Source organism: Haemorhous mexicanus, chromosome Z (genome assembly GCF_027477595.1).
Source record: "Haemorhous mexicanus isolate bHaeMex1 chromosome Z, bHaeMex1.pri, whole genome shotgun sequence".
Lineage (NCBI taxonomy): Eukaryota > Metazoa > Chordata > Aves > Passeriformes > Fringillidae > Haemorhous > Haemorhous mexicanus.
In genome coordinates this window covers 16,162,983-16,190,266 of record NC_082381.1, presented here as the reverse complement: position 1 = coordinate 16,190,266, position 27,284 = coordinate 16,162,983, and the positions used below count along the sequence as shown (strand labels likewise).

General features: G+C 36.1%; 1 protein-coding gene across 2 annotated transcripts; it reads right to left on the bottom strand.

Annotated features, from left to right (window-relative positions):
- Window positions 1-521: 521 nt before the first annotated feature.
- Window positions 522-27,284, bottom strand: SLCO4C1 (solute carrier organic anion transporter family member 4C1). Of its 2 annotated transcripts, XM_059873447.1 has the most exons (13): window positions 26,974-27,282; window positions 21,856-22,119; window positions 17,752-17,946; window positions 15,073-15,169; window positions 14,075-14,196; window positions 13,137-13,252; window positions 12,718-12,862; window positions 10,627-10,822; window positions 8,224-8,377; window positions 6,494-6,681; window positions 4,905-4,969; window positions 3,014-3,151; window positions 522-1,349 (listed from the first exon to the last, which is right to left on the bottom strand). In XM_059873447.1, the coding sequence occupies exons 1-13, from the start codon at window positions 27,206-27,208 to the stop codon at window positions 1,225-1,227; spliced, it is 2,040 nt and encodes a 679-aa protein (XP_059729430.1). In that variant the 5' UTR covers window positions 27,209-27,282; the 3' UTR covers window positions 522-1,224. The 2 variants fall into 2 exon arrangements, with proteins under 2 accessions (XP_059729430.1, XP_059729431.1); XM_059873448.1 differs by lacking the exon at window positions 17,752-17,946 and having other exon boundaries at window positions 26,974-27,284.

The following is a 27,284-nucleotide window of genomic DNA, read 5'->3' as shown; positions in this document are numbered from 1 at the left end:
TCTTGAGTTGCATACTTAACCTCTACCTAATTTAACAGCTATATTTACACAATTAGATGAAACTTGAGCCATATGTAATAATCCTTTGTTCTAGCACTTAAAAATCTTGAGTCACTGAACACAGACCTTGTAACCCAAGGAAGAGGGCACACAGTTTCATAAGATTGACATGAACAGCCAATGCAACAGAAAAAAAAATACTAACAAAGTAAAGCAAATGCAGAGGGTATCTTACTCATTAAAATTTTCCGGACAGTATTGGATGATACTTCAGTGGTAGGCAACATTGTTTAATGTCTGGTAACAGTAGATAACTTGCAATCAATTGCATTGTGCTGTAACAGATATGGCTTTAATAATGTTAAGCTTATTAAGTTAATAAAACTGGAACATAAGGCAGAAAGAAAATGAAGCCATATTTTAGTTTTGACGCTTCCATACACATTTTTGCTAGCCTTCATCATTGTGTTTCTTGGTGTCAAGAACTCAGGCACATTTGGAAATGACAAAGCATACACAGATGCAGTAAGAAAATAGGTTTTATTTTAAAATTTTATAGAAACATTTTTAGATTGCTTAAATAAAGCAGCTGGACAGCAAGTTTCTGTATATATTCCAGAAAGAAACTCAAGTACTTAAATTAACAAATACTTTGATTTTGCAACCCAGCTATTCTATCATAACTATTTACATTTTCCTACAAATACTAAAGTATGAACTTATGCCATTAAGATAACATGTAAAAATATTTCTCCAACATAGCCAAACTCACACATTGCCAAGTGTTCCTACAAAAAAATCCCCAAAGGCACTAGCCCAGTTTATGTGCACATTAAGTCCTTTTTAAACATACACAGCTCCCTTCAATATACCAAGTTTATTGTTTTCTCCCACTACAGTAACATTTAGGGATAAACACAGCTCAGTCAGCTCAGTTAACTTTATTTTTCCTGTTTTATGATCACAGTATTACATCTTATTTCAATTACGTTACTAGACATTTGAAATTAGACTGCAAATTTCAGTGTAACTTCTTTGGATAGGGAATACTAAACAATGTTTAGCAAATTAGAGAATAGTTCAGACTCAAAACATTTCAAGTTGTTCAAATGTTGAATATGTTCTTTTATATTTAGGCAACGGTGTACAAGAACTTTGGTACAAGTGTTGTAATAATGCTTATTTTTACAGTTTTCTTTCAAAAGACCCTGATTTGCTCATAATTTATGTGTGTATAACAGATATCTTTTCTGAAGCCTTTTGTGGCAGGGCTTTAGTTATTGGTGGAGGCTTGTAGAAATACACTGCCATGACCACAAAGATGATTGTGACGATTTTGCAAGCAGCACCTGAATGCAAAGAACAGGAGAGTTTTTATCACAGTCACTTTCTGTAGCAGACACAGTGTTTCACTCATCTATAAATTTAACAGCTATATTTACACAATTAGATGAAACTTGAGCCATATGTAATAATCCTTTGTTCTAGCACTTGCTTAAAAATCTTGAGTCACTGAACACAGACCCTGTAACCCAAGGAACTTGTAACTCACCATAACTTCGTATGGTGAGTTACATGCACCCTGTAAGACTGAAATTCATAGCCTCCATTTAAATGTACTTTACATGAATGACAAAGGGCAGAAAAAGACAGTCATACAGCGTAATTTAGACCCCTCACCTGCCTGACAATTTTTGCTTTGCTTCAGTTCTGTATTTCATCACCCCATTCTAGCCTGAAGGGCAAATCTTTCTTATTTCTTGTTCCAGTACTGTCATTTGTTATATTAGTATTCTCTTTTCCAGAAACTAAAACTTCCCACATAGAATATCTGTTAAGTATTCTCTTGTCAGCTGTCTTAGAAGGTGTTAGATGTTTGCACAACTTGGAAGGCCAAGGAGAAGGGCAAAACCAGAGGGATTCTATTTGATCACAAATATGCCTTGAGATCCTTAACCTCAAGTTGTGACTTTTGCTTTTTCAGTTTCAGGATTAGACATCAGTACTTCAGCTTACACACTGTAAATATCACAGTGCAGGACATCAGCACTTAATTTCAGATGCAAGCTTAGCCTACATCCTCTCTCCCACTAGCATATATACCACACATTTGAAAGGAACAAATTGTTAAACAAGTCAGGAATTTTTCTGACTAGTGTTCAGACATATTTTCAAGAACTTTATATAAGTTATGGAAAAGAACTGAAATACAAAAAGAGGAAGAAAGCTCCCAAGACCTTAACTGCCAACACACAACAAAGATAATCCCAGAATGACTGAGTTGGAAGGGAACCTAGTCTGTCTACTTCCAACTCTTGTGCTGGGGGCAGGCACACCTTCCACTAGATCAGATTCCTCAGGGCTCCACACCTTGAACACTTCCAGGCATGGGGCATCTATAATTGTCTGTGCATCCTGTTCCAGTGCCTGGCCACTCTCTCAGTAAACGATTTCTTCCTAATATCTCACCAAAACCTACCTTCTGAGTTTCAAATCCATTACCTCTTGTGCACTATGCTCTCTTACAGAGTCCTTCTCTATCTTTCCTGTAGGCTCCCCTTCAGGTACCGAAAGGCCTCAATAAGGTCAGCTTGGAGATTTCACTTTCCCAGGCTGAACCAACCCAATTCTCTCAGCCTTTTCTTTATAGGAGAGGTGTTCCATCCCTCTCATCATCTTCACACCCCTAATCATGCTCATTGCCCTGAAGACAGACTGAAATTTGAGCCAGTCCCTTAAAAATCTAGTAAATAAAGTTCAAAAATGAAGAAAGATCAAGGAGCAAAACTATTCTGTGTAATTATTAAAAGAGTCTTTAAAGTAACCATTAAGGTTTACTTACTGTGGACTTCCTCCTTCCATAATATTTTGCTGATCATTTATGAAAATAATTTTTAAAATACTACTGCCAAAAATGAAAAGCGTTAAGGTTTGATTTCAAAATAATTCCCATCTAGCAGACAAGGTCAGTATATATAATACCTAGTATATGTATTTAATATAAAAGACTTACTTATGCCCATCAGCAAATAAGCCATTCTTTCATTGTCATATACCCAGCAAACTCCTTTAGTTTCACATTCATTAATATCCCACAGAGTACAACTGTTGTCTATAGCAACACCAAACAAAATTGGTCCAGGAATAGTACCTAAAAAACACAGTAACACATTAGAATGCTTGAGTTACTTGGCATACTAGTCTTCATGCATACAGTGAAATGCCAGGCTGGTGGGGAAGATAAAATGGGAGAATCAAACACTAAACATTTTAATCAAAGTCATAGGCTTCACATTACATAGTAAGTCTGCACCTAACATTGCTCTCAGGTAATAGGTAGGATGCAGAGAGTTAATTCATTATACAGCTCTCACTTTGTTAAGCAAGAAATTTATTCAAAGACTTGAGCTTCTTAACTTCCTCTGTCTTCACTAGAAAAAAATAGTTAAGATCAATGGTGAAAAAAACTAATCAAGAAATCAGGTATTTAACTGAAAGGAGAAAAGTTCCTTTCTTCTAATCATACACACCAATTTGTTCCAAATTAAGAGAACTATAATATCATTATGTTAAATGTTCAGTTACACATTTCTCCTTATTCCTCAAATGTAGCAAAGCTTTCAGTAAAAATTTCACCCAAAAAAAAAAAAAGCAGTGTTTAAAATTATTCTTGCACAGATTTTATTAACTCCATGTGATTTTTGTGTGTTATAATGCACGAGTATCTTGCATCCAAGTATAGCCAATTTTAGAATAAACACACTAGGTACATCACTGCATACCTACCCAACTACCCAAGGCCTAAACTCTCCTATAGGTAACCAAGTAGCTATGTTCCTCACTAGGTCTTCAGCCTAAAACCCCTGTGTGATTCTTAAAGCCTACAGCAAAAATATGTTGCTGGTAAGTAAGGCTGTTAGTTACTGCCTTCTTCAGCCATAGTACAGGTACTGCAAAAATTTCTATCACTCCACAGTGAAGTCAGGAGTTAGAGATCTAGCATAAATATCAGAACTCTGAGTAAAGTGAAACAGAGGGACTCTCATACAACACTGATCACAGTCTTCCAGCTTATTTCTACCTGTGAGGATGTTTGTTTTTATTACACTTTATCAGCAGAATGACTTATATTAATCACAGTTTGAATACAGCAAGGCAGAACTCACACTGCAAGTGTCAGATATGTAATCTCAAAGGAGACGGAATAGCTACAGTATTAAATACTGGCATAAAAGTCCAATCAGCAACTGTGTCTTGTCCCAGTCTTGAATTAAATATACCATTTAAAAACTGTCTACTACTAAAACAAGAATTTTCATTACGCCTGAGAAAATCCAAATGTTTGTGGACCAGAAAATACATACATTAACCTTTGTTTTACTTAAGGAGATTCATCTGCCTTACTGAAATGCTGGAGATGCTTAGATATGGAATTAAAGTACTAATTTATGTACAATTATCTACAATCTCAATAAATGCTAAAGTTAGTCAAAGACATTTTAAAGGAAGGAAGAAGAGGAAAGGCTCCACATATTCACTTTTCTTTTAACTTCTGGATTTCAGATGTTACATGAAACTGTTTTCTATTACATCAGTTCTTATCTCAGCTTTCAGAATAGGCCTTCTTCTGGGGAAAGTAGCACCAGATGTCTTTTACTGAAAGCATGACAGTTACCTGTATTTGGTTTGTGTTCATAAGAGTGAGAAAGGCTAAAGAGAGCATGAATGCCCTATTAACAATTAATTTGAATCCAGATGTTACTTTACAAGCATATCCTATAAGCCAATGACAGACTGCTTCAAGTGCCTCTGAAACCCTTTTAAGGCATTATTTTAAAGTCTAGAAAAAAAATGTCAAATAAGTAGATTATTCAAAGGCAAACGTTTCGACAGGAAAGTCATACCCAGTAGTCGCAGAAACAGTAACTGCACTCCAAGAGCAAATGAGCGCTGTTTATCTGGCACACACCTGTAAACAAGATTTGCAGTTTAAGACAGAGTAAACAAGTTACACTTCTGTGCTGTGTCCCTCAGTGAATATGCTTGCAGAACAAGTAACCCAACTATTTCACATGGTGTTAAGATAAAAGACAAAGCACCAGTAGCCCACCAAGAAATTTTACATTTAACTAGTTTTACAAAATAGTATAAATAAAAAGGAAGCTTGCTATCAGTGTCCTGATACACTGTTGAACATTTTTTCCACAGAACAACCAAGGAAATTAAAACATCAGTGCTAGGGTGCAATCATGAGCTACTATACATAAAGAAGTGTTAGGATTCTAGTATCCATAAAGGCAAGTAAAAGAAGGAGAATGAGTTCCACATCATGCAGGTGATTATTTCTAATAGTAGAACGCTGTCATGAATATATGAATTTATGTTTGAAATTGCACAAAACAGGCTCACAGAAAAGACATTAGAATATACTGTAAAATTTACAGAAAATACATTAGAATATACTGTAAAATTTACTGACATTGTAGCTATTTAAATTAGTTTTTGAAAAATTAATCTACTAACAGTCCTTTTTTCCATAAAAACTGTTCCAACATTTCAGCTGAATAAGGATTCAAATATCCAAATGCTACTGCTTAGAATTACTGAAATAAAACTATGGCAGCTCAATTTGATGATAATGCAGAACTTCACGTTATTCTGCCTCCACACTAATATGACAAGTTGTTAATTCCAGATTAACACCAAACCTGGACAGGAGGCTATTACAAAGCACTGCTGGAGGATGTTACTGATTTCCTCAGCCTCTTGCCAAAGAGCATCTATCCACTTCCTCACAAAGCAATATGTTTATGGATCATGGTTATCTTTTCACTGGAAGCATTAGAACTACAAGTCAAACTTCAACATAACACAAAACAGCTTTAAATTCAGAATGAGATGCACATTTGAAAAATAAAAACAAAAAACCCCCTATATTTCATGCATATAAGTTTCAGCAATTTGAAAGACAGCAAAACCACTGGTTAACTTGCTATCACATTTTATATTAGTGACCATCATACATACAACATCAGCATCATGGGAAATAGTCTGCAGTTCTTGACAGACTACAATTTTTCAAGCTAGAACTCTGAATTGAGACAGGAATCTAAGGCTGAAAATGCAAGTCTAATTGTTATTTTGTCCTTCTCCTGATACAATTTGAAATGCTGACACTATCAAGAGGCTACCCAAATATCTTCTTCATCGAAGCACAAAGTATTTATTCCTTTTTGCTTTACCTAAAATAGTCAAGAGTGCTCAAAATCCATAAAATGGATTTTGCTACATGCTAGAAAGACTTTTAAAAATAAATTCAAAACTTATCTAGTAACAAGAGTGAACAGTGTTATGACTATGCTCTGTTTAAAGTACTGCTTGCTTACTACACAACCTTGTTAAAATAGTGCATTGCAAAGTAAAAGAATGAAGTATTTCACTGTTAGTAGCTTTCAAAATAAATGTAACTTTTTTTACAGACCAAAAAACATACCTGAGAATGGCCACAGTTGTTGGAGTAGTAGCCATAAATGTAAAAACAACAGCAAAAAAGAAGAAAGTCAGGAATAAAGGTAAAAAATTGCATCTTGTGGGGCATTTCCCAGGAACAGCTTCATAGAGAAAGTCTTCTGAACCTTTTCCTCTTTTTGGTTTCCCAATACAAGAACAGTTGTGGTACGTCTACAAATAATTTATAAGACAAAATTTAGCTCCAAGAATGACATAAAAGGACACATTTTGGTAAATTTTCATTACATTTGCAACATAGAAGACAAGAACAGACATTGACCTTACTTTATGGGAAACAGTCAATTTCCTGATGAGCACATTACACTAATTTTTAAAACTGGCTCACATGAACTTGACTGATCTACCTCACCTGAGCAAAAAGTATTTTTGGATTTCTGACCTAAAAAGACAGTGATAGTGTCTATTTTGTATGCTTTGTAAGCTTTTAGCTACAAGCATAAAAAATTGCCTAAGTTAGAGGCAAACCATAAGCAGAGAGGCAAGCTCTACACTTAAAAACTTAGCAGGAAAGAATAGAAGCAATATAGGACCACTTCCATATGCAGGTGAACAAATGGAATATGCTCTTCATCTAAAGCCACAGAATTTGTTTTCAGAGAAAAGTATAATTTGTCAGCAAAGTGTGTAATTTCAACAGTAAGAAGTAGTTACTCTCCTACATTTTCTTATGGATAATACCTTCCCTCATTTTCCAATATAAAAAGTATAAAGGCCTTTCCTAAGTCAACTTGCCTTTTGGATCTCTCTATACTGCTCCCACATCCCTGCTCAAGAGTCTATTGTACTAAAAGAGATAAGCACAGAAAGCCCCTCAGTTCTGGGAAGGCTTGGTAATAACCTAGGCACCTTCACAGCTTACCATTCCTGCAACAGGGGCAACCGACATTCAAGTTTTCAAAACTCATGGAAGCAGGTTGTCATGTATGCAATAAACATTGCATTTTGCTTAAAGACCTGGATAAGAACTTGAGGTTCTTCAGAACTTCAAGAATTGCAGACTTTTCTGATTGTCAATTCTATTTAAAGTAAATTTAGATTTAACTTCTTTTCAGCATTAGGAAGTCTGGTAGCTGTACTCTTGGAAAATGGCATCACACAAGTGAGAAACACTGTGGCTAACCAGTAAACCCTCATAATGATAGAAGGCCCAGAGGTGGGAAAGACTGTTGTGCCCAGAAAACTCACAGAACAATGCAGGCTGTGAATGACCAGAACTGCTGCAAAGAAAGCTATACAGAAAACAAACAGCTATGCCACTTCAGTGAATCAACAGAGATATAAATGCTTCTCTCTGAGTTCATTAAGAGAGTGGAAACATTTTCCTAAGTTAGCCAGACCAGCATGAACATGGGGGGTGAAGGGCAGGGAGTGTGGCTCACCCCAACACAGAGTATAAAAAGCCAGACAACTACCAGAAACATTTCAGAGGGCTATGGACTTGACCTGGCTTTAACTCATGAATGCCTTCCCAACAACTGGGAAGGCATTCATGCGTTAGCACTGTAGCAGTGAACATGTTAAGAGACCAGCAGTGGGAGTCACACTGGTACCATAAGTGAACTGTGTATTGTAATCGCTGGATTTTGTTAAACAACCTACATTTGGTACTGTAGGGAAGGACATTTTGAAATACAGCATATTTTACAGGAAACCAGAACAAACCATATCAGCTATCTTCATTGCATAAAGTACCTTTTTCATGTTGTTAAAAAGATACGAGGCACATCCTGCAAAACAGGGAGAAAAGTACTGGACTTCATCACTGCCACAAACTGGGTAGTATATGGAGCGCAAACACCTGCAGTTAGCATTGCATGGTGCTGTTAAGTTATATAGAGTGCCTGTTCTGAAAAGCAGAAGTTAATAGGCTTTTACTAAAGCAATTGAAAACCAGAAGATATGTAAATAAGTAAAGCAATATTTATAGCATAATAAATTTTAAAATACTCTATTCATATTATTTATGCACTTAGTTGTTTAAAAACAAGCACAGTAGTTAGACTCTAGGTTTTCCATTTATTATTACACCTAGTTATTTTTATGCTGTCATTTTATCCAAAGATTATTCCTCCAATTCCCGCTCACAAAAGAGATGACAAAATTCTGCATCTCATCCCAACTCATATACCATCCTCTGCCTCCCATTTAGGTATTTGAATTTCTTCAATTTATAATTTCAAGAAAAAAATACAAGATTAAAACCAGTATTTGGAGTTGTTTATTCTACTGATCATACTCCAACATTTTTCCCATTTTCTGATTTGAGTCCAGCTGCAAAGCTACCTCATTTTTACTATTTCTAACACTGCCATGCAGACATCTAAATTGTATGAGCACAAAGAAAACTGCACACGTTAAATACAGAGTGCAATGACACACCCTGAATGACCTTAAAGATTTCCTCTGGCTGTTTAGGGAATAACGAATAATAGGGTTTACTTAAACTCTTGCACACGACATTTATTTTCAATTTGCTTCCAATACAGGTAATCATACGGTTTTATTTGAAGCAGTACCACTGTATTATTAGCATGAAAGATCATTTGGTTTGTGTGAGTACTGTCCTAAGGCATAACCAGAGAGAATAAAAATATCCTTTGATTTTCAAATTGTAGTTCATTAATAAGTACAGAATTTTCACAGGTTAAAAGTTCAGTCAGCTAAAACCAGGTTACTGACACTGCCACTAGAGTTTAAATAATGTACTGTAAAATTAGAAGTTCCACATTACTTATCTAAAGGTATGTTTATTCATGAGAATTTGAGATGAGAAAAAAATACTAATAGGAGAAATAGTTTATTTAGGAATTAACTTACATACATTCAAACTTCAAATGGAATATTAGGGACACTGTAACTACATATAAAATCCATTTTGTTGTAGTTCAGCAGAACCCCTCTAAATTAATTTGTGCTTTAAGCCTAAGCAAACTAACTTCAATTCTAAGTATGAAGAATGAACTACAGTGCACCATAAGCAAATTCACTAATCATATTTGTACATTCAGTGCCTTCCTAGCCTGTGAGGCATGCAAGAGTAAAGCTACATACCTGATAAACTTACACCAAACTGTAAAATACAAGCTAGTGGTATTTAACTTAGGATAAAAATCAGTTCAGCTGTAACTTTCGTCAGCTGCCTGTTATCATAGGACCTGATACAAAAATACTGGTAATTTCATATACCATTTTCTATATTATATTTCAACATTTTATTGATGACTACAGATTCTTTTGCTAAATATGTAACTATAACCTTTCTGTAGCCAAAATCTGAATTATGATTCACAGTTCTGAGTTGTCAAAGTCATCTGCTATTTTTTCAGACACTGAAGCAAAGACGTATTTTAGTCATCCAATTTCAACACTGGCCTTTAAATATACTGTCAATTTATATAGCAAGTTGTAAAGATGAAATCAGAATGAGTTGTAACTTGGGCTTTTTGGGCTTTAAGGCTTTTTATTTTCTTTCAGCCACCAGTGTAGGGAACTTTGTTGATTCACTTTGCATACTTTTGCATTCCAGTAAATTTCTACTTTCCACCAACTTGCATGGGCATTAGAGGCTACAAAACCAATTTCCTCCCCAAGCCATCTTCTGTGTTTTCATGGTACATCTCACACTATTGAGTCAGCAAACTTCACCACTCCTCTTCCCATCTCATTTAGCTTCAAATGTCTTTTTATGCATTGGAGAAGAACTATCAGATTATGCTTTTATACAAGATAGTGGTATCTAGCCTTTGCATAAAATGGTGGATTTGGGAAAACAATAAAAAGGTATTGGTAAGTTACTTACCAACTTACACAGCATACAATTGATGCCTATGATTTTTTTAGATGGCACCTAGCAGTCCCTAGGTACTAGCCTACTTGAGTTATTTTGCACACCATCTGGCTCTCTGGAAGACCCTCAAACAGCTGCTGTTGCCTCTGTTAGTTTATGATGGGATAACTGACCACTTGAGAGCAGACTTCTGGAATAGCTAGTTGCTCTCCTTCTCCTTTTAAACATTGCTGATGTGTCCTACTTGAAACTACGGCAACTGAATAAACGTTAATATTAAAGCAAAAAGTGCATTAAAATATATTTACCCATTATATGTTTCAGAGACACCTGCAAAAGGTTCATTCCCACATTTAGCAAATAAAAACACAGTGTTTAATATTAAGGCCACTGAACAGGTGCTTATCATGAACTTGATTATGCCTCTGCAATCCATTTTACGCTTGGAAACCAAGAAACCACTTATGACTTGGCCTAGCGCTGCTCCTGGAATTAGTACAAGTCCTAGAGGAAAACAAGACAAAGAGCAGTTACATAAAAGTGCAAGACTTAACTGTGAAGCAATTTTATGCTAAGAAAAAAAAAAATCAAAACAGTTACCTGCAAAATGCAGTCCATGTGATATTGTTTTCAAACCATACTACCAGAATCTACCTACATGAGTAGGTTATTCTACTGTTACATCACCTTTAGCCTTTCCAGAGGTTTAGCTGGACAGTGTAATTTATAGTTGCCTAAAACCCAACTTCAACACAGCCAAACTAGATGATTTAGGAGCACTATGGGGTGGGAATCTCTGAACACCAGTAGGTGTCTCCATGAAAACAGAAAATCCTGGTGGTTTTTTTTAACATGTCCATGTTCTATCTGTTATGAATTTGTTAATCAAAGAACATAAACACTATTACACAAGAGACAGCACACAAGATGCGAGAAGACATCTACTGAAAAATCTAAAGAAGTCTAGATCAGTGGGTCAGATTTGATGTCATAGTCTATATAGTCCACCATGATTTATCCTCTTTGCACTCCAGATAAATAACTGAGCATTTTTTAGAATACAACACAATCTATAATACAACACAATTATAATAATCTATAATAATACACAAAATCTAATCTAATCTATAATACAACACAAAACTCAGTATAATTTACACCAATCTGAGACAGTTAACTTTACAGACAGTTCAGGACAGTTCAGTGACAAAACTGCCTAGGGCACAGACCTGGGCATTCCACAAACCACAGTCAATGATAGTTAAAATAGTTTCCATAATCATTGGTAATGCTTAGACTAATTAGCTCAGTTCAGGTACAGCCAACTTTCAACATTATTGTAGGCCTTTATTTGAAGCTGTACATTTAATAAACACTGTCAGTATTATCAACTCAAAGATATTTAGTCAAGGTCTATGGACAAAAAAAATGCAACACTCAGTTTTCCACTCCACTTCTAGTTTTTAATTACCAACTGAGCATACATTCAAGTGTAAAATTTTATGTAAAATTTACAGATGTTTTGTTTTGATGCAGCATTACAATCTAATATTGCCCAGAGAAGTAATTCAGAAAGTCTCCCAAACACATTTCTGTTGGAAAAACAGCAGGTCAACTACCATAGTTATATTGCAGCACTCTACAGCTTAGCAAGACACATTCTATGAATATTAAATCTGCATATTGCATGCATCTGTTGCATTATGGACATTTCTGCCTTGATCTGGTTGCTATTCTTAAGAATTAATTATGTCAATGATGTAAGCCTCCTGAGCACAGCTCTTCCATCTGATGTTTTCTGTTTCTCTAATACTCAGTTTTTCGTAGCTCTCTCCTGTTCTACCTATTACTTCTGCATATCAGATAATAAATAGGTGACAGTAAGCCAACCAAAGTAGAGCCAGATATATAACACACTTATTAAATATTCTGATCAGTCATTTTATTGCAAACTTATTGTAATGTCAGTGTGGAATTAAAGAAGAGAACAGCAAAGTCAACTTCTTATTTGTGATAAGCACTGCTTTTATTCGCTAGCTGTCCTTCATCTTGATTGTTTTAGTAGGGACTAAGATACTAAAGCTCCTTCAGCCAATTTTAAATAAAGGAAAATTAAGCATTTTCCACCAAGAATAAGAAAGGAATAAACTACTAGTAAACTAAAAGTTTCATCAGCACACAAAATCCGCAGTCTACTTTGAATAAGTAGACTAGAGTACTTAAGTAGTACTACAGTACTTAAGTGCAGGCAAGAATAACAAAAATACTGCTCTGATTACATCTAAATACATTCACAAATATCTCATACAAAAAAGATACCCATATACTCTTCCACCTTTAATGTTAATGAAGTGTTCAACACAATATATATCAGATTTAAAATTAAAAAGCCATATTACCTCCAAGAGTTGCTGAAAAACTTGATGACTTTCCAAACTGATTTTCTATAAACTTTGGTAGAAATGTGGCAAATCCAGTGGCAACTAAAGCTTCTGAGGAGCTGGCTACTATTAGACTCATGAGCACTGGATTCCTCAAGAGTATCTATGGGGAGAAATTATTATAAAGCTCTGGAAATTATTTGATTTTAGTACCAAGTAAAAGAAGTCATTACATTTTGAAAGTAGATACTATGAAATGGAACTTCAGTAATATGCTTTTCTAACAATCTCAAGCATCAACAAAATGAATGTTCATTAAATTATCAGTAACATTGAAGTTTTTCCTATCACAACATTTCTAAAGACCTCTAACATCTGGAAAATAATTTCATTTCTCAGAATATATTCAGTTTTAGCAAATTTGAGATTTTTCTTACCAGGAGAGACATAGGAAAGTCTTTAAAACTTTGTCCATAATTGTTGGTCTGAACCAGTACCTGACCTCCATCATCATGAGTTTCAGGGATTTTTTCAGCCTGAATTTTTGCAGTTCCTACAAATGGTCATATTTATCAACAATGAAAACATTGAATACCTGCACTCTAAGACAATGTCAAAAAAACTACAAAAATTTGTGTTTCCTTTAGTTGGGAAAGGTCTTTCAGATATTACAGGTCTTCTTGCCTGTTTTATTGGTACAGATTTTTAAAGAGATCAATACTGTATTGTTGAAGGAAGATTTTTGTTGAAAGCATCATACTTCCATTGGAAGGTCTTGCCTGCAAGAAGATATTATCAGGGACATCCTAAAAACTTTAGAGTATGCTGAAGCCCCTTTTTTTTAAATTATCCTCACATTCTCCCATTTCCTACTTTATTTTTTCTTTTTCTCCGTTATTTCTCCTTCAATATTAGTATAGTAGGTTCCTTTGGATGCTCATTGAATTTCTACACTGTTCCTGGTGAGTAACACAGAAGCTTTAAATATAGTCCTGGGTGCTTAGCTACAAGCATCTTTCAAACTTTGACCACCAGTCTCCACACTTAGGTGTATGTTTCCAGTCCAGTCCATCATTATAGAGAACCATAGAATCACGGGCTGATTTGAGTTGAAAGGGGACCTTGAAGATCATCTATTCACAACCCCCTGGCCATGGGCAAGGCCAACATACACAATTATCCTCCATCAAGCTGATTCACCTTGTTTTAAAGGCTGTATATTGGAGGGGGAAACAACAAAAAAAACTTGGCCTCAGATTTTAGTCAGTTAACTGAGAAACAAAATCAAAGAGGAAACATTCAGTTTAGTACTCTATAACCCAGAAACATGAAGAAATGTCTTGTCCAAAGTAGCCAAGTATTGCTAAACCTTTACCTGGTAGGTGCCTTGGAAAACATGAAAAAGGTATTATAAGAAGCCAAATTGCAAAAAAGCATGCAAGAAATCCTATCCACCATGCTCCAAGCCAACGTGGGTCATCTTGATCCACCTTTGTACTGGAAAAGTAATTCAGAAAAAGCAGGTTTACCTTTCTAAATTTCACATTTCAGTGAGCTGGAATATTTCCTTTTAATAGATTTTAACAGAAAGCCTTTTAATATTGCTATCTTCTCAGTTTTGTATATATTAAATTTATTTTTTGCTTGTTTAAACCAACTTCACTGGGCAATTATAAAAATATTGAATTCTACCAAATGTAGCCTCCAACTCATTAGTTAATGTCATTCCAAATTAAAGACTTGGCCCTGATTTCAAGATTCTGAGGCATTATGAAGATACTGGAAATGCTGGATTTAGAAAGATTCCTCATAATCAATGAGTTATACCAAAACCAGTTCAGAAGTTCAGAATGCCATTGCATCAATCTGAAGGCTCTAAAACACAGGAAATAAAAGTGTAAATGAAACTGCTAGTTTAAATATTAGTATAATTTATAGCAGTTTTTTAAAAAATGGACTACTATTAAACAGATAGATTTTCTAGCAAGCTCCTCCCTAGAAGTTAAGAATCCTAATCCTAATATTCCAGCTCAAGGAAACAGTTCCACAATAGATGCAGCTTAACACTGAATATACAACTAAGCAAAGGAAAGAGCATTTTTTGCTACTGAGGTTTACAATACCTAATATTTAAATGCTAGAACTAACTATTTGCACCACAGAGAAACTTCTACACGCAGTGGAGTCACTACTCACTCTAGGAAGAAACTCTCTAACTTGAAGCCTAAGTGCAACTTGTTTCCAAGTTGATGAAGCTCTTGAAATCACAGTATTTTCTGAAAAAATTTGTTCTCACAGGGAGAAAAGCTGAATATTTTAGTAAAAATTGTTAGGAAAAGAAAATAGAAAGCAATAAACTAAGTTGTATCTTGCCTTTTTGGGATCTGGATATCAATATAAACTTGAAGCAGCTGCCCTCCTAAGACATAGCCAATAGCAGGACCCAGCAGAGACATGGCATGACCAACTCCTAGAAGAGAAAATACGTCAAGTTCACCATAATTTCTTTATTTTTTTTAAAGAACATTATTAAAAGAAAGCTTAAGTCAACTTTAGACCAAAAGGTTTCTGTAAGTCAACCTGTACTTTTACTGTCACTACTTCAGTTATAACACATAGAAGACAAAATCTATAATTATGCCTCAACAAGGAAATTTGCAGCTCTCAGAAGCTTCAAATCAGGTTCAGCAAAAGGCATTTCCCTGACTGCACCCTGAAGCATTATTAGATTGCCTTTTTTCAAATTTTGTGCCTACATTTAAAAAATAACTGGTGAAAAAAATTAGTGAAATTATGAACATTGGTTGTTAACTGTATTAAACAAAATCTTTAAGAGCTTTCTTATTTCTGCTTTTCAATCTTCAGTTGTTTTCTAGATCTTCTAAAACCAGAAAACAGTTACAATAAAGTGTGTCACTGGAGTAATATCTTAAAATACAAAGCCAAGGCTCATAACAGCTCCTGACAGTTTTAAGGAAAAAAAACCCAAAAAAGCAACAAAACAAACACCCTGACCCCCTCCCCCCAAAAAAGAAATCACCAACCTGCAAAGTTGCAGGTGTAACCATACCCGACAAAAGAGTACAAGACTTTTTTGATGCCACAATAGCATTCCTGGCCTATCAGACAGATTTCTGTTGCAGTTTAGCACTCACTGACAGCAGAGACACTGTCTCTGCAGATTAAGGCTTGCAATTAATAGCAACTAGATCCATCTTTAATTAGTAAACATGAATTCCCACTGTTTCCCCAGGCTGAATGATCTGGATTTCTGATTTGTTTCTGAAATGCATGGATCACAAGTACTTAAGTTCCCTTTAGTTAGTAAGAGGAAATTATGGGGGAGTCAGGAAGGTGAGAGGGGTGCAAGAGGATAAAGCAATGGAGAATGTGACCGTCAGGTAAGTAAAAATAAATATTGAGTAGCTATATCCCATGTTTTCCTACATTTCAGAAATAGTGACATGGTTACAGGAACTTTCTGAGTTAAGTTCATATTCACCCTACAGAACTTCAAACTGAGCCTGGAAAGCGCCTGTTTTCTCCCACACACTCAATTTAAATAGCATTTGGAATTGTTTAACTTCAGTGGCCTTAGTTGTAGACGTCCCAGTTCTCATGAAAATGCACCCAGTATAGAGGAGAAAGAAAACACCAACTTATAAGTTGCAGGCTTACAGTAAAAGGTGCTAGCAGCTGTGCTAGTAGCTATTTATGGACCATTTTAGGGGTGGGTTCTGGGTTTATTTTGGTTTTGTTTTGCAGGTTGTTTTTTTGGGTTTTGTTATTTTTCCTGCATTGCATAAGCCTTCTGTACAAGGTAAAAGTAATACAACATACTTAAACACTTAATACATTGCATGAAGCAAGGAAAATAATCAAGGCTTAGTTACCTACCCACTCACTTGCATTCCAGTTTTGTTATATTAGGCAGAATACACTGCTCTTCTGAACTCAACTCAATTGCCTGAAGACTGTGCATGAATTAGTTTATTGTTTTTTTTTCTAAAAGTATAAACACCGACACCATTTTCCTGAGTTTTCACATCACTTCTTGTTCCCCCAATTATGCAGACAACCCTAAATCTGCTGTGGATTCAGGGGAGGAGGCAATGGAGGAAGAAAAAAACCAGCAAAAACAAAACTTGTCTTTTTCATCTAAGAGTTATCATAGGCTGTTTGTTGGCATCAAATGAAGTAGCTTGCCTGGGAAAATTGAAAACTTTGCATGCAAACAGATAATTATTTCAATTTTGCCCCTCAAAATATTGTTCTAGTCTGAAAACTAGTCCTGGAATCTGAAGTGTTCTGAATTCCTCCTGCAAGTTAGAAGTGTAGGAAATATGTTTTTAATCAGCTTACATATGAGAAGGGGGAAATAAATATCTTCATACCCATAGAAAACACACTTAGACTGCAATGAACTTGGCAATAAAATTGCATATAACCTAGAGAATGGTGACTGAAAAAGATTAAAAACCATTGCTAAGTATTAGTATTCCTTTGCTTTTAAACAGTCCCAGTGAAGCAATATCTGTACTCCAGTGCAGCCAAGTGCCAAATTTGTATGTGGCTAGAGAACTGGATTGATCAGATGAGGCACACCAGTGTTTATGCACTTAGTGGACAGCCTACTATAAGAAGGTAAGTAAATGAAATTATTAAAGGATAAGATATGATCTAGCTACTGACCTGACCAATATACAGTATTTTTCAACACCTGTGACTAAAAAGTAAGTTTTTTGCTACAACTTATTCTGTTGTTAACAGACAAGCTACACGAACTATTTAATACTTTTCAGTTACTGACATGAAAAAGTAACAGGAGGGTGCTCAAAGCAGCTTTACCAAGCTCTACAAAATGAAAATGGAAAAGACTTGGTGCTTAGAGGAGACTAATATCTAAATTGCACAGTAACTGATGTAGAAATACTTCATGCACATAAGTAATAATTACAAGATTGTTTAATAGAGGAATTCATAAAAATACTTAGAATGCATAGCAGTCTATGATCTATGCAGACAATGTTCTATAAATAGTTTTAAATTTACCTATGTAAAGGGAAGACTTATGTTTTGGGACACTATCATCAATAAAAGCTGTCCCCAAAGTATATAGAGGAGTTCCTCCAACTCCCAGCAGCAGCTGTCCGAGGATAAAGACATACAGATACTTGCGAAGTGAAGAGTTTGTGCTGGCACCACAAGTGGCATTAGCAAAGGTGGTTTCTGCAGTTTGACATGTGTCTGAAAAACAGAGACAGCAAGACTTTACAATTCTGTTACCTAACTCATAGTACAACTTGAAGACTGATCTGTGCTGGAAGATAAACTACAAATGAATGCTATTATGCCAGGATCCCATTTTAATAGTTACACCTATTAATATATCCAATATTGCAGTGCCAAGCCTTCTGTGATATCATATCCCCCAAAAGATTTACTAGCAGGGCTTGGTTTTTGTTTCCTCTCTAGGAAGAAACAGGACTGAAATAGCCTTATAAATATGCTTTGGCTTATTGAAAATCTTATTGACCAGAAGTATGAAAACACCAAACAACCAACCACCTGTCAAATGGTCATTCCACAGGTTATGAGTACTCCCATGTAACTTCATTGTACTTTATAACAACTCTGAGGAGCACTAACAACCTCCACTCTTAGGTGACAGAGCAGCCTGCACAACCTAAGGAAATCTGCTGACAGAAAGTGAATTCTGTCGTTAGCAAAGATAATCCTTTCTTTACATTCGCTCTTTTGAGAAGTGTTTGCCAATGAAAAAGTGTTCACCTATGAAAACCTTAAAAACCTACACCACTCTCTCATAGAACACACACTGCTATGCCTCTAAAAGGAGAAATGCACACACACAAAGAGGAAAGCAGTGGTACAGCAGTGTAAAGTTGTATCTGCTGCTGTAATATTTGGCACTACAAAGAGGGAAGACAAAAGAGGAACTGAAAACAGGGATCACCGTGTTGTCTTCTCCTTTCTCTTGCTATCATTGCACTTTTGGTAGCAGAACACCACAGACAAGATGTAGGACAAACATTTCCATGGTTCTCCTCATAAGAGCATAAAACCCTAAGGAGGAGGATAAACCCATCCATTTGGTAGTAATAAGCCCCACTGAACAAATATATGAAAATGTCATCCAGATCAGATAAAAGTAGACTGATTAATTCACATTATTTCACTACAAAATTATTACAGCCTTTATTTTCCTTAGATCCTTTTACAAATGAGAACACTTGTTACTTATGCAAAGAAGAGGCAAGATCAGTCCACACTATGGGCTCACAAAACAAAACTTAAGAAAGTACTAGCCACACACCAGGTATTTAAACAAAACTTATCTAAATCATTACTTCCTGTATCAGACAATAGGTGATACAGCACCATTGCACAGAAACAGGCCAACATGTGGGATAAGAAAACCTCACTTCAAAAGGAAGAGTCTTTAATGTTTTCTTTCCTTTAAACTTAGGAAGTATCCTGGGTACCCTGTTTGACCGTCTTCACAATGAAGTTATTTTCCTTGTGTCAAGTGAGAAACTAGAATTCCCATTTGCTGTCACAGACATATTGAAACATGTTTAATTTTTAAAATAAAATCCGAGACTGAAGTTTTAAAGGTACATCGCTTATAATAGTTGTGGTTTTCACAGTCCTCTATGCCGTCTAATTAAGTAGATTCTGTTAAGGATGCACCAGCAGGGGGAGACCCTGACAGCACATACCGGAGCCAGCTGTGGCACCAGCAGCCCATGCAACCTGGAAACGTTACCAGAACAAACAGCTGGTCGTACCCAGGTTACAAATTTGAGTCTAAAAACCTTTCTGGAAAATAGAAAACACATTTTAGGGTGGCTTAAAAAAAAAACACCACCCCCCCCCCCCAAAAAAAAACCCAACCCAAAAAAACAAAACAAAACCCCAAAACAATAATAAGCAGACAATTGATTAGCAAATCTTTCAATATGAAATAGATTAGACTGTTTCTAGGAAGTGGTATTACGATAAATAAATTATGAAATAGATTTGTAGAGTAGGGTATGTGTATACTCAGTAGAAAAGTAAATTATTATCTCAAAATAAAGCAGTAAATTCCAGAAAGTCTGTAAGATTTATGCTGGAGGCCAGATGCATTTTGTATTTCAGACTAGATTTATTAATTAATATGACACCCACATTAAATATTGCATTTAACTGTATTTTAAAGTTATCCTGCATGTAAAACTCACTGCGCTGACATATAACAGACAAACATTAATAATCAAGTAGCCAACAAGACCTGTTCAGAAATAAATTAGGTGGTGGATTTTAATACAAGGCATCAAATAGAAGCTCAATAAAAAAAGTTAGGATCTCTATAAGAAGCAACTCATACAACTAACTAAAAGGAATACTTTTGGGGAGGGTGCTATTAAATTCTGCAACTAATTGTATAGTTAAACTGTTTCATCAACCTCAGAACTAGTTCAACCAGACAACCCACAATCCTGTGCTGTGGTTTACTTGACAGTTAGGAGATGCTGTTGCACTGCACCTGAAGATTTATATTGACTGCCCCAGTGTTGACATTCCCTGCACTCTCAGTCATTTATTTTTGATAGTGTTTTGTTTAAGTGAGCTTAAGAGCTTGAATGTGTTCACCACCAGCATAGCACTGGCATCTCCATTACAACAGTCATAACAGTAGGGAAGCTGTTATCTGACAGTCCTATGGTGAAGAAACACATGCCAATTCAAAAATTCCCCACTTCTTTTAGACTTCAAAACTCTATGTGGAACATGTACTAATAAGCTATCAATACATACAGCCATCTTCAGTGATGGATGTTGGATAAAACCGTAACATGTTCCTTGGGATTTCAACTAAAATTGTTTGAAAGGGGAAAGATCAGTTGGAATAGCTGGTAATCTGCTCTCCCACATTGTCAGTATCTTGTTCCAAATAAAAAAAAAAAAAAAAAAAAAACAGATTTAACATTTATGTATTAAATTCAGCTTCCCTTTCATCCAAGTGAAATAGAAAGGTCAATACTGAAACCAAAATTATAGGGAAATGGGACTGTAACAGAGCCAGGAGCAAGCAGCCTGCTGTCCCTCTCCCAAGAGCTAACAACTAGTTATCTGCTCATAGCCCCCAAAACTTTAAAGATGTTTTCTTCTGACCTTGTTCAGTTAAAAGTTCAGTTAATTTACATTTCAGATCCTCATTAATTAGATAGGAAAAATAGCTTGCCCAACTTCTTAGACTAACATGTAGACAGCTCATAGAAGGGGACAAAATGATTACTACTGAAGATATTGAGAATCAACAAACTCTCTTCATGTTGCTTCATAGCTACTGATTTTTTTAGGGAGCACTCCAATATGCTTAGTCATTGAAGGCATAATTTTGATTAAAGACTGCAATAACAAGACAATCCTAAAAGATTAAGTCATCCTGCTTTAAACACATCCGAATTATAGGTGTGCCACTAAACTGAAATACAAATAAATGGTTGGCATTAATCACACTGTGATAAGTCTTGTTCAGTGAGAAAAGTTTAAGAACTGAGAGATAGCTACACCCATGACTTAAGTACTGTTTTCTTCACTACAGTACCGCTTGTTTCCTCTCTATTTCAAATAAATCCATAAGTTAAAATCAACATCTTTTAAAAGATCTTCGAAAAACTTGTTCATTAATTAATCAGTATGCCTTTAATAGTTCAAAATCACAAAGAAATGCCAGCAGTAGTCGTCTTTCAGGTGAGATGGTAAGACATAACATCTTTAACATTTCTCCTACCTTGCTGACCCAGCTTGATTCCTAGTCACAAAGAGAGGCCCAATAATTTTTGCTTTAGTGAATTTTAATTGCATTTACCAAGGCAAGAAAAAAAACATTTTATTCAAATGTTGCTTAAGAGCAACAACTGATATTGACACTCTGGTTGCTTCTGGAAAAATAAAGCTCACTGTGCAGAGAGGTAGCTCTTGAACTTCAGGATTTCAAAGAATCAATTTTCAATTACAGATAGCACCCTGTTTTAGGACATTGACAGAGATTAACTATGTTGTAAGGAGTTGCAAAAAAGGAGTTGCACCATGTTTATACAGAGATTTTAACTTTTAGAATAATTTTCAAAGCAACCATAAGCTTACCTTCAATTTTACTTCCATATTGGTATTTTCCACTGCTGAAGTGTGGTAAGGAAAATACAAGAGAGCCCAGTCCTAGCATAAATGCTGAGAAAGCAAGCCATCGTGGTTTGTGCCCTCTTTCTCCAACGTAAGATACAAACAGTGACAATAAACAAAAAGCAATGTCATAGCTTGCAGAGATTAAGCCAGTGAGGGAACTGCTCAACTCATAACGCTTCTCAATTGTTGAAATACTAATGTTAATCAGGCCATTTACCACAATACCTACAAAATAAAAAAAGGAGATAATTAGTCAAAGGTACATTAATTCAATAGAGTTGCAGAGCTAAACTTAGTCTTGTGTGATGGAAAGGTTAAAATTTATATATATTTATACAGAGCTGCTTTATAAGGTATTTACTAGCTGTAAAATACAAGTACATAGTAGGTGACAGTTTAGCCAGTCAAATTGCACAGGACCTATGTATTTGTCTGAAGCACAGCTTTCAAACAGAATGCATTATGGTGTCCTAAGATACTTCAAAAATTATAGGTATTTTACTCAAGGTTATAACTTGCATTAGAATACATGCTATGGCTGAAGCAAGTTCAGGACATAGTTTTCTACTTACTGCAAGCAACCAAATCCCTGCCACCACAAAGGGAAGATAAAAGAAGGTGAACAAATATGAATCCTGTAGAATACAAATAAAAAAGTATAAAGCTATTCAATAATTCTTTGCAACTGTTTCAGAGCAACTGAGGTGGTTTAATTCAACTGAGCAAAGAAGGTTTGCCCCGTGAATCTGTAACTTCCCTGAAGTTACAGAACAACCTGCAAAAAAGTCATTGCACAAGCTGCCCTATCGAAGCACAGATGAACTGAAAAAAAATAAACAAAGTAGAACTAAACTACAATTGCCAGTGCATGCTTAAACACTGTCTGTCTGTTTTTACAAAAGCACTGTTTGTAGACTAACTTAAATCTTCTACACTGCTTCACACTGTGTTTCTGTGAAAAAGGCTAGGTAGTTAAACTTTCATGAGTTTGGTTTTAGCAGTCCCAAAATAGGATTCAGTTACAAGATAAACAGCTGTAATTATAACACTGTCAGATAACTTTATTATAGTCCAATTAAATTGTGCCTATAATAAAATATATACCTGAAAAAATAGTTGTGAAGTCTTAGAGTCAGAAGTACAAATATGTTTGCGTTCTGTAACCTTACAGATGACTGATAAGGATCTTCCCAGACACTGGCCCTAGAGTTACTCTAAAATTAAAACATGATTTTCTATTGTCTATCCAAGAAGAGAACACAAGACTAGTGACAGAAATGTGTTTAAGTTAGTTTTCAACAAGCATTGAACCATCCGTAAGTACAACTACTTGAGCTAAGCTTCAACATCTCCTTAGAGCACTCTAATGTATTAAAAAAATTACTCCAAATAAACCGGCCATTTTTTAATACCCAAACTTCAGCTTTCTATTTGAAAACAACTCTTTACACAATCTTAGTTCCAATACCTTACTATGGCCTCTTTATTAAAGCTGACAATTTTCACCTGTCAGTTAGTCATCACACTTAAATTCATACAGGATTGTCACAAGTATTCAGGTGTCCTTCCAGTGCCATTAGTTACACATTCAGCAAATTTATTTTCCTCTTAAGAAGCATTAACCAAAGAACAATACTAGCATGAAGGAATGAACAAACAAGTTTTTCCCATCTGCCAGAACTTCAAACATTTACTAAGGCTTTAAAACACTTGAATAAAGGTGTGCTACACAGCAAGTGGATTACAGAGCTAGAAGACATTGTCTTTTAGAGGTATTTTAAGTTACATTCTAAATTTAATTTACATTTGAAACCCATAAAGCCTTCCATTTAATTATACTGGATAATTAGACTTCATCTGTAAAAATGCAGATGTGATGAATGGCAGCATAACTTCTCCAATTACATTATCCAGTGATTAATTACTAAAGTCTCTTCAAGAAAGACAGAACCGGGCTGATACTAACTTGATCTGAAAAACAAATTCTGTAAGGACATCCCAACACTTAAAACTGTAGTATAGAAATTACCAACCAAAACCTTGTTGTCCTCTCACATCTGTTAGAGATTTAGGTACAGTGTGTACTGACGCATAAAATCCACATTAATTATAAACCAACTTTATTTGCTATCACAATACACAAGAGTATTCTTTTTCTTCATCCATTCAAAAAAAATACATGTTTTGCAGTTGTCATAAGAATGGTGGCTTTAACAACACATAAAAATAACAATTAAAAACACCTTGATAAAAGTACCATGTCTAATTAGCCAATAAAATATTAGTGATATTCAAAGATTTTAGGTAGGTTAGACTGGACAGTCTAAAACTCTGGCTCTGTTGTTTAATTTGGAAAAAAGTATTAATAACATGAGAAATACAGTCTTTCTTGTACTCAAAATAGTGAGATAATCTCTACCTTGTCTTCTACTATAGCTATGAACTGCACCATATCCAGTTAATGTATTACTAGATGCAATCATACATTTAGGCAACTCTTAAGTGCCATACAGAAAGTAGGTATTAGTCATGTAAAAAAAATCTAGGCAAAGAAGCGTTTTGTATTCTGGAAATACAGGTTTCACAGGTACTTGAAACAGAAAGGGCCAGAAATTAGAGCTAAGTTCCACCTGAAATCTTCTGAGAAGCTACAATACAGCATATCAGGCGCTAATTACACCAACTGATTTTCAAGAGCAGCTAGAAAATAAAACTGACAAATACATGCTTTCAGTTAGTTTCACAACATACCAGGTCACTACAGATAATCATCCACTATGTTCACTCATTAAAAAAGTCTAGGACAACAACTTACATTCAGCAAAAGTGTGTTATGGATTACTTCATTAATCTTCAAGACATTAAGAAACAATTTTTTCTAGAGGTGCATTAGGCAAGTTTAATAGGTATAGCTTTTCTTCCTCAGTGATGGTTTCTGTAATTTGGAGGGTAGACCCAAACTAGAGTATAGTGTTAGGTCACATAACTTCAAAATCCTAGGTGTGCTTTTATCTAAACTCTAAAGCTGCAAGACCTGAATATTTTCAAAGTTTCACACACAAGCCTGAATTTCTTGCTGATGAACCTAGTTTTTGACGCATCTCAAAAAGAATTGCAGCTTGTCTTCAGCACCCAGTTTCCTTTCTGTTTTAAGCAAAGGAAAGATTCTTGTCAGAAAATCCAAGTAACACATCAAGAATGTCACATGATCTGTAATAGCCATGTCTACACCTGCTTCCAAAACAAACATTATAAGTTTCTGTCCTTTAAGGCCTTAAACCTAAACTAGATTCATTAGGTGCTTGATACAGGTATAGCGTTAGATAACAGAAGCAATATTTGGACGAGTGGCACAAGCAACACAAGTAACCTCCTAAGGGGACAGAGATTCTTATAATACAAGTTCTTTTTATAGTTGGGAACCAATCCAGACTACAACCAAGATTTTAAAGTATGCTGAGTTTGTTATTCAGCTCAACAATCAGATCAGAACAGAAGGACCGATTTTAAGAAATTTAGACACATTAGATATATCCAAGACACTGTATTTAGTTTAATGATCTTTTCAGTGTCATATTCAGGGCATTTTTAATTGCCTATCCCTATTATTATGCCACCCCAAAAATTTTATATGTATTCTAAAGGTGTTCTACTACTCTACTATTGAAAGCTATGATGTAAAAAGTTCTTCCACAGACACAACCCCCTTCTTTTTATTTATAGAGAAAAGAAATTTGGCAGGACAATTGCAATAGGAATCATCTTCTGACAGTACCAGCTGTAGCATGACCTTTCAAATTCAGGCAAGAAACAATAGGCTTATCCCAAAACTTTTGGAAAACTTATTTTCTAAAACTAAACCTATATGCTAAGACAAGATCAGAATCTGGAGGGGATAAAATCAGAAAAAGTTCACAGAAACACTTACTAAGGCACTACTTCATGCAAGGACTCTCCAAGCATCACAAGTAGCATTAAAATCCTTCTAGGTATTAAGCAGAGTCTCCAATTCTTTTCTCCTCATACTATTCCAATTGCCTCAATGTGGTTCCCCATGGAATGGAGCCATCCAAACCATGCATTTCTTTGGTATAGGCTGCTCTCTCCTCTAGCATCAAATACCCAAATATTCTCCACCACTCCTCTGTAGAAATCCCTTTATGAGCAACAACAAGGAGCTTCAAAGCAAGATGTTCAGGAAACACTCTTTTCTTTCCCAGCTAGTCAAATAAAGCTGAAAGGTTATGAATACAGACCAAATCACTCCATTTGGCAGACAACTATCCAAGCTTCACAAACCTCAATTTTTTTCTACTTTTTACACTAATTCTTCTCCTCCCCTCAGTGAACATTTCCACTTTCTAAGTCTAAGGCTTGCTAAGGCCCTAACCAATCATTACAGAACACCAAAAACACGGACAAGAATCTCTGAAGCTGAAAAACAGGAATTTAGGGCAAGCTAAACTTCAGGTTACTCCCAAGGTCAACTTAAATCATTAGTTAAGTTTTAGAAAGATGGCTGCACTGGGATTCACAGAACAAAATCACATGTTTTTGCTGTCTTCAAATTTACCCAAACTCCTACCCAACCAGGCCAGTATAGTGTTTCAATTAACAAACAGGTAAGAAAGTAGTGGGGGACTACAATTTTGTATTTATATTGGTGTTTTAATCCCTGGTTTTTAAGTCTCTGCCTGTGTGTGCACATGAAGAGCTAGTTCCCTGTGGTCAGTGGAGATGCAGCACTAACAAGTGCATGAAAAAAAGAACCCACAGGTGCGTGGACTCAATGGTCAATAAAGTACGTGGGAAAAGAAAAAAGGACAAACAGAGTGAAGTACAAGGAGTAATACTGGCAACTTCCCCATTCCGGGCACAGAAGAATGTATACTTTCTTCCCCTAGTCAAACCATTACCATCACTGTTCAGCCACAGCACTAGAGGAACTCTACCTCTCCTTACCCACCACCCAAAATACCACCACTCCTTCGCCGCCTTCCCCAGCCCAGGCTCCCGCTCGGTTCCCCCCAGCCCCGGGACGGGGAGCAGCGTGTGCCCTGGGCAGCAGAGACAGCTTACCTTGGAAGATGGCCAACAGGCTGTAGGCAGCCAAGTACCCCTCGGAATTGTTGCAGAGCTGCAAAGCTCTGGGGGTGCAGGGACCCCAGCCGCAGGGCCCCTCCTCGGGGCAAGGCTCAGGCCCGGCGGGGGCCGCAGCGACGGCGCCTGCCCCGGCGGGGCCCGCGTGGTACCGCTGGCCGAAGTCGGAGCTAGGTGTCTCGAACGCCGGGTTCTCGATGCCACCGCCCTTCATGGCGCCCAAAGCCGTTGCCAGCCACGGCTGCGAGCGGCACCCGCGCCCAACGCTCTGCTAAATACCCCGAGGGCGG